The following is a 13800-nucleotide window of genomic DNA, read 5'->3' on the forward strand; positions in this document are numbered from 1 at the left end:
GAGTTTTGCTTCAAGTGAATTGTGCTGTCTGTATACAACAATGGATCGGTATTTGATCCTGAAGTTCTTGATCTCACTGAGGATGATCTAATAGAGAAATTTACTACTGGTATTTCTACTGTGGCATCTCTTTCTAGTATTTGAAGGATCCAAGCAAGTTTGCAGTTGTCGCTACCCTAGTGTGGCATTGTATTTAAAACTCATTATAGTTTTTTGTCTACATATATATGCATTGATTCCTTGATTCGACTACTGCAGAAGAGTTTGGTGGGCTGTATAAAGGCAGTGATTATTTTGACAAATAAAAGTAATCTTTTGTGGAGAAAATTTTAGTTGCTGGTCATGAGTAAACTCTTATTTTTATGTAATGGATTGTAATTGGTGCTTGTTGGTTGCACACTGATCATTTGCTGCACATTTATGAAGGATATTGCTGTGTACTGTGAGTGGATATTACTTTTCTGCATTGAATAGTAGTTGTGATCAATTTTTGAGGTGTAAATCTGACATTGAAGAAAAAATGGCCAAAATCAATGAAGTATTAGAGTTCCTCAAAACTCTCATATTGTCTACTACTCATGATACATTAAAAGTCAGCAAAGTTTCTCTCACAGACATTTAGGTCTGTCTACAAAATGCACAAGAGAAAATTGATTTTTTACAACTCGAAACTCAGCTACAACAAGAAGAATTAAAACAGAAGAGTCATTCTGAACATGTTTCTGTTCAGAACATTGAGACTTCAACCCATCAGAAGCAAGTCAATAATGTTACAGTTGGTTCAGATTTAGTACCCAATAAAACAGCAATTGTACATGCAGATGTAGAAACTCAGTCTGCACTTCCCAAGCCCATCATCAAACCTTGGGAACAGCTTGTCCACAACAAGCACAGAATTGGTCTTGGATATGAGAAGGACTTGTCCTTTCATATTCCAGACTACTCAAAGCCCATTCAGTTTCAGAGTGCTGGATTCCTTCATGACAGTTCACCTTCAGGTGTTCCAGATTCTGCCCCTCTTCCATAGCAGCAACAACAACAACAAATTGTGAAATGCCAACACTGTGACTGAGTTGGCCATTTAAAAGATCATTGTTTTGATCTTCATCCATGTAAGCACTACCATAAAACCACCCATTCTTCACACAGATGCTTTAGAAACAAACGTCCTGCAAGAACAAAGATTCATCTTGGATGGATCGCTTCTTGGCAATGGGCATCAACAACCAAGAAGATATTCCAAACACATGTTAGAACTTGTTCAAGAATATTGAACAGTCTTGTAGTTGAGTTTTCTCCATCATCTCACCTTGTATCTGACAGGGGGGAAATAATGGTCATCTACAAGCTTCAAAGTCACATCAAGCGAGCCTGAGCCACAACCTGTCGCACCAATTTCAGAGTTGTAGCTAGAGACAAAGATGCCCCTGAGCATGCCTTCAGTTGGTAATCTGGGACACTTCCTCTAGCAGAAGACTTCAGCTTCTTGCCAGTTTCGGAAGAATTCCAGGAACAAAATTGAGAATACTTCCTCTAGCAGAAGACTTCATCTTCTTGCCAGTATTGGAAGAGTTCCATGAATTGCATTAAGCATTCCAAAGTTGTTGGTCATCCTTAAACCATCACAGGTTGAGACTTCCCTTTTCAGGTTGAAGTTCTCCCTTTTATGCAAGGTGAGACCTCCCTTTATTGGTTGAAGGTTTCCCTCTTCAAAACAATAGGAGCACTTCCTCTAGCAGAATACTTCAACTTCTTGCTAGTTTTGGAAGAGTTCCGGGAATTGCACTAAGCATTCCAGTTTTGGGGGTCATCCTTAAACCACCACCCTTTATACCAACATTTCAGAGAGCACATTCAGCCTAGTGCTACCATGCATTTTTGCACATTTTGTATTACAACTCTCGTCTTGGACTCATACATAACCCTTCGAATTAAGGAGGAGAATGTTGGACACCTAATCCTCAACGGGTTAGTGTGGAAGCTGAATAGACAAAAGGAGTCCAAGAGACCTTGGGATGTGAAACCCAAGGGTCAAACCATGTACTATAAATGTATATCTCTTGTTAATAAAAAATGTATTCTCGTGTTTTATCTTTCAGATTATTCTTGTTGCCCATGTGTGTTTAACATTGCCTTTAGATTTTCCAGAGAGGCTAAGACACATGCATTCTCCAATACCCAGAAACCGTTTGGGAAAATTCCACCTAGAGATGATTTAATTAAAATAATTATCTTTTTTTAAATGGTTCCCTAAGTCTAAACTTAGGAAATCTAGTTAATTAAAGGTTATTAATTATATCAAGTGTGAATCTTCTAGAAGACGGGGATCAACTCCGAGTTAATCTTAACCGTTGATTATGTTTTAATCTTGGCCATTGGAGCTCCAACGAGAGATTATAAGGAGTTCAATGGGCACTTGGAGAACACATCAAATGAGAGAGATCAGAGATCGAATTCCTCAAGAGTAGCAACATTGAGTTGTTGGAGTGAGATCGATTGATCTTCTTGTAGTGAGGGGCAGAGATAGTAGTCCGAAGGAGAGTTTTCCAGATCCAGAGAGTGCAAGGTAGAGAAGGCATAGAGCATTTTAGAGAGGCAGCGCAGTTCCAAGCAAAGGCAGCACAGAGCTTCAGAGGGAGTTTGAAATTCAGCTAGGAGAGTCGAGATCTAGGGATAGAAACCAGGGTGTGAGACCGGAGGGCCAGAGGGTCGAATTTCCAGACAATAGGAGATCAGAGGAGGAGGTGACGCAGAGCCCAGTGACTATGATGCAAAGCTGCGTAGGATTGACACAGGGTCTGCGCAGAGGCAGCGTGGGGCCAGCCAGCCAAGCCCTGATCAGTGTCAGATCTCCAGAAATAGTGTGAGATTTCTCTCGCTAACTCTTTGCCAATATTTCTCTATATCGGATCGCCAGTTTGGGCATCCAATGATTTGTACTCAGAATACTACTGCATAATAATAAAAACCTCAGTTGTTGCACTGGTTTTCCCACAATGGGTTTTTCCGAGGACATTGATCCAAAAACAACTGTGTAAATGTGTGTGTGTTTATTTCTCTCCAGTGCAGTATTTAGTTTCCGCAATATTTATTTTGTGTAGGTTGTAGTGTATGTATTTCGATATTTGTTGTAGAAAACTGCACGTAATTTGTTCAAGTAATTAACAAATAGGAGAAATATCATCAGTTTGCTGCAGTAGGAATTGGTTAATCATTTTTTCACGTGGTATCAGAGCACATATTGTAAGCCGAAGAGCTCAGAGTAGAAAGGAAGGAGGTTTGAAATTCTACCTTGGCAGCAATTCGAAACCCCAGAGGCAGCGCAGTCCTTGGGCCAAGGAGATCAAAGTTTTGAGTGAGATCGATTTCTCTAAGTGAGTCGACAGAGAAATTCGATTCTCCGGATCGAAGCTTTCCAGAGGTAGAAGGGAGCAGCATATTTTTCTTGCAGAGCAAATCTTTAGCTCGGACGCAATCATTTTGCAACAGTTGTTTATAGAATAGCATCAGAAGGAGAGAATTAATATGAAAATGTGTTAGTACATGGGTCCTAGATAATGAACTAACTCCTGTGTTATAGATTGTAGATGTGAGAGTCTACAGTTTGCTGACTAAATTGGGGGTTTATATGACGCTATGTTAATATTGTTTTCAACCTAAGGGAGCAGGATACCAATTTTGAATTCAATAAACTTGGATATATATATATATATATATATATATATAACCAATATCATGGATCTAGTTTTTAGTGGGCCCAATGGTTGGCAAGGAGCAAACAAGGTTTATTAAGCATAGGTTTATTCTTGATAATCTTATCACTACCTAGGAAGGCCTTGAGTAGGATCGGGGGACTGGCCAAAAGGCCCTCCTTTTGAAGATTGATTTTGATAGATTGAATGGGAGTTCATACTCAAGACCTCAACATGTTGGATTGGTTGGGATTTGATGCATGTATCATCATTCCGTGGAGATACTCTTCTCTCAGCTCTCTGCACAGGTTCAGTGTGAACAACATGCTATCAAACAGTCTATCATGTTGTAGCATTCCATACTGCAAGGGTGCCTGTCGGTGCCATATCTATGTGATTGTAGTTGATGCTCTTGGTTACCTGCTAGAAGAAGCAAGAACACAAGGACAAATCAGAGGCATATACTTATCAAGTAGTGACCAACTCTTCAATGTCCACTTTGTGAATGACTTGGCTCTAAAACCTGAATTGACCCAACATTTTGGGGAAGGCACAATATTATGTTTGGCTATCTTTGCAGAAGTTGTTGGGGACGTTGTTAGTAAGGAGAAAACAAAGTTTTTTCTTATTGGGCAATAGGGCACTCCCCACTAGTTGAATTGAAAGTGGATATACATAAAACATGTGGTGATCATTTTGGTTTTGGGCATCTTGTTCAGCATGCAGTTTTCTCTTGCAAATTAATGGAGGTGGACCATGGGCAAATTTGAAAAGAAGCTTCTAACTTGGTTCATACTTGTCTGACAACTAACTGGGAAAATTACATTGGTAGACAGAATATCAGCATCAGGACATTTGTATTACACCTTCTGTCTACTCTCTTTCCAATTAGCTCATATCGCTCTGGAGCACATACTCTAAAGTTTTCTATGGCGCAAGCAAGGGATGCTTTAATTGGTAGCTTGGGACATATGCACCATACGCTAAGCTCGAAACGGGTTTTGGGTTCCATGATGTGAAGGCTTAAGGATTGGCACTTATCCACAGAAAAGGTCATTCATTTAGTAGAAAGGTATGACCGTTGGCAGATATTCCTGCATCACTGAATTCAGCAAACTTAACATTCTAGAGGGATTTAAGGTCCTTTCAAGAGCTGTGATATGGTAGATAATGTGAAGGAATTGTCGTGCCAAGTTCAATTCCACTCATGAGGGTATGGTTTGCTTGACAAAGAGTCTCTGAATTTACCTCTTGGCAGCTTGAGGGTCCACTTGAAGCCTAGGATCTAGCTTCCTAACAAATATGGACAATCCAATGTTCAGGGGATCTTATTGGTCTCTTGCCAAATTATGTAGATAAAAGGTTGCCTAGTGTTGGGGAATGTAACTAGTTTCGGTCTTCATAATTTGTACCATTATGTATTTTTATGTAAAAAACAAAAGAAAAGAAAAAGAAAATTATCATTAGTTTTCTAAATAAGCATGTTCTTCATGCTTCTAGGTTGAGTCAGAGTCCTATTTTGGAACTATTGTAAAAGAAAAAGAAAGTTTTAAATGTAAATTTTGGGACAGAAACCCCCTTAGATGCTAAGTCGGGCTACATGTCAAGACGGCTCTGCCCCAATGGACGTGTCTATTCGCACCCCCTCTTATCTATATAAATAGAGGGTAGATGGAGCTCATTTGGACACACTCACTTGGATGGTTCTGGTCTGAAATATCGCAGAAAAGATGGAGAAGATGAAAAAGGCCAAAGTTTGGAGAAGATCTACCTTGATACATCTCTTATTGTTGCTTTCTTACTAGTGAATCTGCTAGAAGGAAGAATGATTTGATTTGGCATCTAGAGGTGGAAAGTTTTGTGGTTATGGGTCTTGGATATTTCATTTGATCTAATTCTATAAAAAAGAGATTTTTCTGGGCTTTCCCCTTGGAGGGATTTTGCCCTGACTTGGAACCTATATCTTGTGTTCTATTGTCTTCTATGACCTTCATGTTTTATGGTAATTGCTTGATGAAGAAAGAAAAACATAATAACAAAATGCTAACATTTTCCCAAGTAATTAATCATGTAATGGAAATCTAATGCTAAGTTAAAAACCTCCTGATTTCCAACATGGTATCAGAGCTAAGGCTGAAGAACAAGGTTCTAAATATCACACTTTGTTAACTTATGATTGAAGTCTCCTCTGTATGGGTTTTTGTAACCAAGTATTATTGAATTGCAGTGGAGTGAAAAGGATTTTGAAACCCTAATCCCAGTTTTATGCGAAGATTGGCTCATTTGGATACTATAGCTCACTATTCCCACCTATAGTTGCTCACACCACTTTGTGACCGACCAAGGACATTGCATATAATTAGCGCATCTATTTCAAAGGTCGTGACATGGCACCTGTGATATTTCTAGCATAATGGCATGGACTCGTATAATGGGTATGGATCACATATTTTTATTCTAGCAACTTGAATTCTCACAATTATTCATGCGGTAGGATTTCAACAACATTTTACGCTCGATGGATTGCACCTGTAATTTAAACTTTGATTCAAACTCACATTACAATAGACCAATGTGGTTCGGATAGTGGACAGAAAATCGCACATACTATTCTATGGCTCGATGCATGGTTTGACGTATCATTACACCTAATGGACCTGTGGCTCAATCTGTAAAGCGGCTTGTTGGCTCACATATAATTTATACATGGGTCGCTTCACAGATCGCATTTGCATTTTCTTATTACAGTGAAGCTCGAAGCTCAAAATAGAAGTCTCGAGTATATTATGTGACAAAGTGACTCGCATTCCTTAAAGGCATGCTATAGTCACACACTCAATTACAAAGGATCTCTTATATAGATTTTGCTTTGTGGTAAAATCGCATAATGACATCATAGCATAATGCATTATGTATGGCTTACTCTTTATAACTGTGGAACGGGATCTTGTGGCACGATGACTCATAGCGGCATCACTTATACTGTGGCTAACACTTCATTGAAATTCTAGGATGCTTTGTGGCTCAAAGGTGCTTCTTGTATTTATGAGTGTGACTATTGAGATAAAGAAAAGGTAACACTCTACAGAATTAGAAATATATGTAGCAAATAACAAACCTACAAGATGATCCCATATTTCAAAGGCTCGTAACTTCAATGGCATCAACGGATCAATCTATTTGCAGTTCTAAGACTCGAATAATAATAATGTTCAGAATGATGACATTACTATATGAAGCATCGTTCTATGGCATTAAATCATTTGGCCACAGATGGATAGTATTATGAAGATTTTAAAAAGCAATCTTGTATTAATACACGAGGCTAGTAGTTCATCAAAAGGTCTTGGTAAATGGAAGGTACATTTACTGGATGATGATCAGTCCTGGCACTTGAAGAAAGTCCAGATCATTGCAAGGAAGGAGTTTGAGTCACCCTGTTATGACATAAAGGAAGGGACCCAATCTATGAACATGGGAACCCCTAAAGAAACAAGGAATTTGCAAAACATCTCCATGGTTTATACCCTAATATGAAGGGCAAAAGAAAAATCTGAAGTACCTTTGTTAGAGAATAATCGACACTTGAAGAACTTACAAAGAAGTGAAGGACAAAATGATTTGGAACTAAAATGTAGTTCGAATGAAGCAACCTTCGGTGATCATGGAAGACAGAGGTATGTGATCTTGTCTATGAGGTATGTACAATTGTTATATGCATGTCTAGCTTGTGATGGATATACTGAAAAAGAAGGCATAGATTGACAGACATGACATCATGCTCTTGTATTTGATATATTGTGCTTGGTTGTACTTGTCAGTGAACATCGCAGTTACATAATAAAAAAGCAAGACGAGAAGGATGGAAATGCAAAGTATTCTTACGCTTGTTAATGATTTATTGAAAATGATGAGCATGATGTAAAGAGGGAACCATGAGGACCCTGAAGGAATTGATACTAACAAATTCATTGATGATAAAAAGAGTAAGAATGCATCATTGCATTTTCTAAAAGAGTCTTTGTTCTTCTGAAGCATGGCATCATAGATAGAAGCACATGATAGTAGAAAAATTAGAATCTACTTATTTGATTTTCTTTGGGAAAGATCATCTAGTTTAAAGAGAATGAGAAAATTGGAACCATATTGCATTGCTCATCCAAGCATTTTTCTAACATCATGTTAGGAGTCATTTTGCAAAGAGGAATCATGAAGATCCTATAAGAATCATCATATTGGAAGATTCTTGGTAATAGCATTATGACTAATGTATATTCCATCTAGTATGGAAAAAACACTCTTGAAGGATGAAGGAATGCAAATATTCAAAGTTACAGGTACAAGAAGCAAGCTCACTCAAAAGGGGTGGCTAGATGATTGTATGAAAAGCAAAGATATGCATATTGTAAGTAACTCTTCAGAAAAAGGTTCATATCTATAAGAATCTTGTAAAAAGAGTTGAATATAAAATGTGCTCGGTAAGCTTTCCATATGGATGCATGATGTCCTAAAGAAGAAATGTGATATGCTTTGGTATTGAAAGATATCAAGACTCTCTCACAAGATTGCATGGCATAAATATAACAACGTTAATCAACATTAATACTAGCCTCCGGCAGAAAAGAAAGGAAGCTAACAATAACAACTCCATGGACGATATTGTATCTTGGTAATCAAGTTTGATCCATGGGTGCTCAGATTAAAATGAATGCATTCATGTGGAGATGGATCATGTGAAAGGATGTTGATCTCGAAGAACTCAAGTAAACCGATGTTTTAATGAGAAGGCCATCATGTTAAGGCAAGTTTGATATTAAAATTTTGGTTATTGGTTATCTAGCTAACATATTATTTTGTTGCCTGGGAGGATATTGCAAGAATACATGATGACAGTTGAGGCAAGTTCAACTGTATGGATTGCATATATGGTTTTGGAAATCATGTGGTCAAGATGTTCACATTATCATCTTGAGAACAAAAGGCAGAAATGAGAAGATAACTTGAAGCTCACTTTCAGAAGGAGCTATGATTGGCTTGTAGTTTTATAAGGCTCAATATAATTCCTTCATTGATGATAAAGAAAGGAAAGTGATATGTAAGATGAATAGCCCAAACCCTGTCACTAGATTGAAGGAAGAGATACCAAGGAAAGAAGGAACCATGCAGCTATCTCCATGAAGATAGTTGATACTCTTATGGGAACAAGCTAGAGAGCTTGTGGTTATGATCTCCTCTCTGGTTGAGAGGGAGTGATGATAAACATCACACGTGCATTCTCTTCTTCATGTGTCATGCACTTGAATAAGAATAACAGTCGTAAGTCTAAGTGGAGGCCATGGAGGGAAAGTGGTGGAGGATTGGATAAAGCATTTGTGGTTTCCTTGAGGATAAACAATCCAAGAAAGGAAAGGTACCAACACTCTTTAAGGATAGGACAAGTATCCAAGATAAGAGTGCTTGAAAATGATTGATATTCTTTGAGGATTAAGGGTTAAAAATCCAAGATAAGAATAGTCCTAAAAGGACATGCTCGGTGAACATTCGAATGGGGTATGTATCTTAGAGGTAGGGTGGTATCTCGCGTAAAGCCTCCCAGCATAATGCTCTCAAATGAAGTTGAGCTTTTCAAGTTAGGCCTCAATGACAGTGTTGGTCATAATGTTGATGCCTACAGATGGCTTACCAATCCGACTCTTCTTATGAGAACTCTTCAGTTTGACAATATCTTTGTACAAGGTGTACAATTATGAATACCTCCCTAGTTAAGAGGGAGTGTTGGAGAATGTAACTAATTTTGGTCTTCATAATTTGTATCATTATGTATTTTTATGTAAAAAACAAAAGAAAAGAAAAAAAAATATTATTATTCTTCTAGATAAGCATGTTCTTCATGCTTCTAGGTTTTTGAGTCAAAGATTCAAAGTCCTATTTTGGACCTATTGTAAAGGAAAAAGAAAATAAATTTTGAAATGTAAATTTTAGGACAGAAACCCCTCTAGATTCCAAGTCGGCCCACATGTCAAGACAACTCTTCCCGAATGGATGTCTATTCGCACCCCCTCTTATCTATATATAAATAAAGGGTAGATGGAGCTTATTTGGACACGCACACTTGGATGGTTTTTGGTCTGAAATATAGCAAAAAAGATGGAGAAGATGAAAAAGGTCGAAGTTTGGAGAATATTTGCCTTGGTAAATCTCTTATTGTTGGTTTCTTAATGGTCAATCTGCTGGAAAGAAGAATGATTTTACTTGGCATCAAGAGGTGGAAATTTTTGTGGATATGGGTCTTGGATATCTCATTTGATCTAATTCTAACAAAAAGAGATTATTTTGGGCTTTCCCCTTGGAGGGGTTTTGCCTTGGCTTGGAGTTTATATCTTGTGTTCTATTGTCTTCTGTGATCTTCATATTTTATGTTAATTTCTTGATGAAGAAAGAAAAACATAATAAGAAAATGCTAACAGTTTCACAAGTAATTAATCATGTAATGGAAATCTAATGATAAGTTAGAGCCTTCTGATTTCCAACACCTAGGAAAGTATTGTTTTGTTGGAAGGACTTTTGTAATCTACACACTCAATAGTAGCACACATGGAGGACTCTTAACTACACACAAAAGCTTCTTGGTGCTAACATGTTTGTCTCTGAGGATTTTTGTATGATTCAAAAAATTTGTTTATATAGATGCATGGATAAGACCTTGTTCAGAGGGATTGGAGACGGAAAAGTTGGAATCCTATTTATATCTATGAGATGAAGAATCATTATGAGCTAGTTAAGCACTAATCTGATCATGGGCCCCACTTGAAAAAAATGGGGGCTTGGTAATCCAATAGAACAATCATTGAGGAGGCATCAATCCATTTGGAAGGTATTTGTTTATTTTAAACATAAAGTTTTGGGGTGGCTACTGCTTCATCAAGGATTACTTACCAAGCAAAGGTTGAACAATGTCGGCATTACAAATTCAGCCTAAGCTTCACTTAAACGAATATGAGAACAGATATGAAAACAGGGTTTGTAACGAATACGGAAAATTTTCAAAAAATATGGATACGATATGGCAAGGAAACGGCTTATATATAAATATATACACGACAAAATAAAACTTTCATATTACCATTCATCTTTTAGAATCTAGTTTCTATATTTAAAAATACATAATCATCATCATGAAGTCCACATAAACAAATAATCATCATCAATTCAGCATAAACATTGTAATCATCATTAGTGGTTATTATAACATTCAACATATCATCAAGTTTCTGTTTCCAGTTTCAATCATCAGCATCATCACCAAAATTAATAATGCTATATGCACACTACATAGTACAAATTACGAAATTAACTATCACTGGCAGTCTACTATCATATGACATATTATGGTATTCAATGTTCATTGTTCAAAAGTTTAAAACATCATCATAAATTACATTTACATATCATCAAATATGTCTTCATCCATGTAATTAAGATCCACATCATCATTTGGATCCTCTCCATGAGTGGGAGCATTGCTGCCATGTCCACTTGAAGATGCAATTATTGGTGCCTCCTCATCAAACAAAGTCATATGAGACATGGCATTCAATGTCATATCCAAGTCAGGAAACTCTGGAAACAGATCCAAAACCCTTAAAAATGCTTGAAACGTTTCAGAAAGAGTATCCTCTGTTTCCAAAAAAATGGAAACGTTTCAGAAATAGGATCCTGCATTTCCAAAAACTGAAGCGTTTCCATGCCGTTTCCATATCTCATTTCCATGCCGTTTTGTACCCATTTCTGTTTCCGAAATGCCAAACAGCGTTTCTATGGTTTGGGAGGGACATTTCTAGTAACTTAGAATTCAGCATGTGTATTGTGTGGTGAAGATGAGACAGTTCAAGATGTTTTTTGGATATGTCAGCCTACCAAAGTTTTTTGGGATTGGTTTCAAATTAAATTTCATTCCCTTTTTGAGCTCCACTCTCATAGTAGGGAATCCTCCTAGGGAACACATGGATGGTCCGGAACAGCTGTGAATTGCTTTCACATACAGTTTGGTTGCAATTGGCTTTCCATGGAAACATCATTGTAAAGTTACATTTAATGCAGTTCCTTGTCCACTTACTCTTGGGGATTTGCAGTGCTTTGAGCAAGATTTGGCTCTACTACGAGTAGACCTTGAAGCTTTTTGTCATGATGTGAAGTCCATCCATATGGAGACTCGGATCATATGCTAGCATTTTTAGCTTGTAGACCAGGACTTTCCTGGCACCCCTATTGTATGTATGCTGTAACCACCCTGACTATTGACATATTTTTTGTTCTCTGAATTAATCTATGCAGCATTTTCAGATATTTAAAAAACAACGCAACAGATAAAATTCCATTCATGATTTTAGAAAATAACTGAAAACATTGAATATCACTGAAACTTTGCTAGCTTAGTGTGATACCTACTTTGAATTCTAGCCTATTGTATTTACATTTCAAGGTTACTATCTAGTGTTTGTGACCTTCCATTTTGAATTCTAGCCTATTGTATTTACATTTCAAGGTTACCATCCAGTGTTTGTGACCTTCCATTATGTTGCCTGTAGATTTATTCTTATCAAGACAAATTCATAATAAGAACTAAATGGTTGTTGCAAAATACCCAAGATCAATCTAAAACTGTTTATGCATACAACTGTCGACCATCATGGCTATACGGTTGCAAATGTTTAATGTTAATATCACCTATAGAGATATGATCATTGGAAGTGAATGTACATTGCCAAACTCAAAAATCGAACATTGAAAAATAGAGTATGACAGCCTTGTAGATGGGAAGATGTGAATGAATAACATAAAAGGCAATATATTCAGAAGATAGGACCAAAAGAATTACTCCAAGATCTGTTTGAGCCGAAAGGGCCTTCCAGTTTCTCCAACCCTATTCCTATAACAGAGAACGATCAGAATCAATATTTAAGAGAAAAAATAAAATATGAAAAATTAGAAATTACTCCATGTACATTTTTATGTTAAGCACAATATATTAGGAAAGATGTTCCCAAGTTGAATGGTTGTACCGTGGAAGCAAAGGATCTGAACGTGCATTTACAGATTCTTCAACCCTGCGTACAACAGAAAAGAATACTTCTTATACAATGGCTCCAACGATGTTCATAGATAATACAGATTCATTGGCACTCTTTTCTCAAATCATAAATTAAGAAACTTAGGAGAGCTATTAGCCATAGATTAGAATTTTGATGAGCAGTTTTAGCTACATTTATCTCATAACAGATAAATATTTGAAACAAAAAATCCAGGATTTGAAACAGGTCTATCAAGCTTACTCTTTGCAGCATATGGAAGCTGGTGGAAGACCTTCAAGGGATATTAACTCCTCCTGTTTAAACAAAACAGATTTGCACAGTCAACAGGCTTCAAATCAACAATAAATAAAGCTATTATTATTATTAAAACTTATGTGGACAGTATAATAAGTATTTTGATGGAAATTTTCTTATCAACAAGAAACCTTTTCATTTGCAATCCTCCATAAAAAATAAATAAGTAAACTATAAAATCAGAATTAGACTATTTCAAATAAATTGCCTTATTATAGAAAGCAAAGGTAAAAAGGATGAGCAAGGATAATTGCATGGTGAAATCAGGTATGATGTTTAATGCCGGGGAATTTTAAAGCAGAAATTTGTCTCTCAATTCCTCAGAGTGAATGCATCATTAAAGACCTCAAAGAGATTGCATACTGAACTCAGGTATGCAGATGTTGTAACACCCCCATTACTAAACCCAGCTAAATACTCTGACACCAATTAAAAATACATGTGTGCAACATGACAAAAATGCTCATGCAACTACCAGCAATTTTTTTTTGTGTGAATGCAAACTATTTAAGCATACATAGGAACATCTAAACACTCAGAACACAGATAAATGCAGCAGTAAAGCACAGCATTTAATGGTAGATAAACAGAGTGAATAAAAACACTTATCTTGTTTGTAATATTCACACAACTGGCTGCAAATGAATGACATTCCATGCAACCATAGACTCTAGTGCTCCAATTCTCTTAGATGCAGATCACCCCTGAGTTGGGGCGTGTCT

At 36.9% G+C, this 13800-nt stretch overlaps 1 protein-coding gene across 1 annotated transcript in view; it reads right to left on the reverse strand.

Moving 5' to 3' along the window:
• The window catches only part of LOC149254087 (guanine nucleotide-binding protein subunit gamma 3-like), a 144732-nt gene that overhangs the window by 31041 nt on the left and 99891 nt on the right, over window positions 1-13800 (reverse strand). The window contains exons 2-4 of the mRNA XM_089456985.1: window positions 13025-13077; window positions 12755-12799; window positions 12571-12621 (exon numbers count right to left, since the gene is read on the reverse strand). Coding sequence (XP_089313111.1) covers window positions 12571-12621; window positions 12755-12799; window positions 13025-13077 — 149 coding nt within the window. The remainder of the gene's footprint in view (window positions 1-12570; window positions 12622-12754; window positions 12800-13024; window positions 13078-13800) is intronic.

The sequence above is a fragment of the Pinus tabuliformis genome, chromosome 7, assembly GCF_031772625.1.
Source record: "Pinus tabuliformis cultivar Carrire ecotype Pingquan chromosome 7, CPIR1, whole genome shotgun sequence".
Taxonomy (NCBI): Eukaryota; Viridiplantae; Streptophyta; class Pinopsida; order Pinales; family Pinaceae; genus Pinus; species Pinus tabuliformis.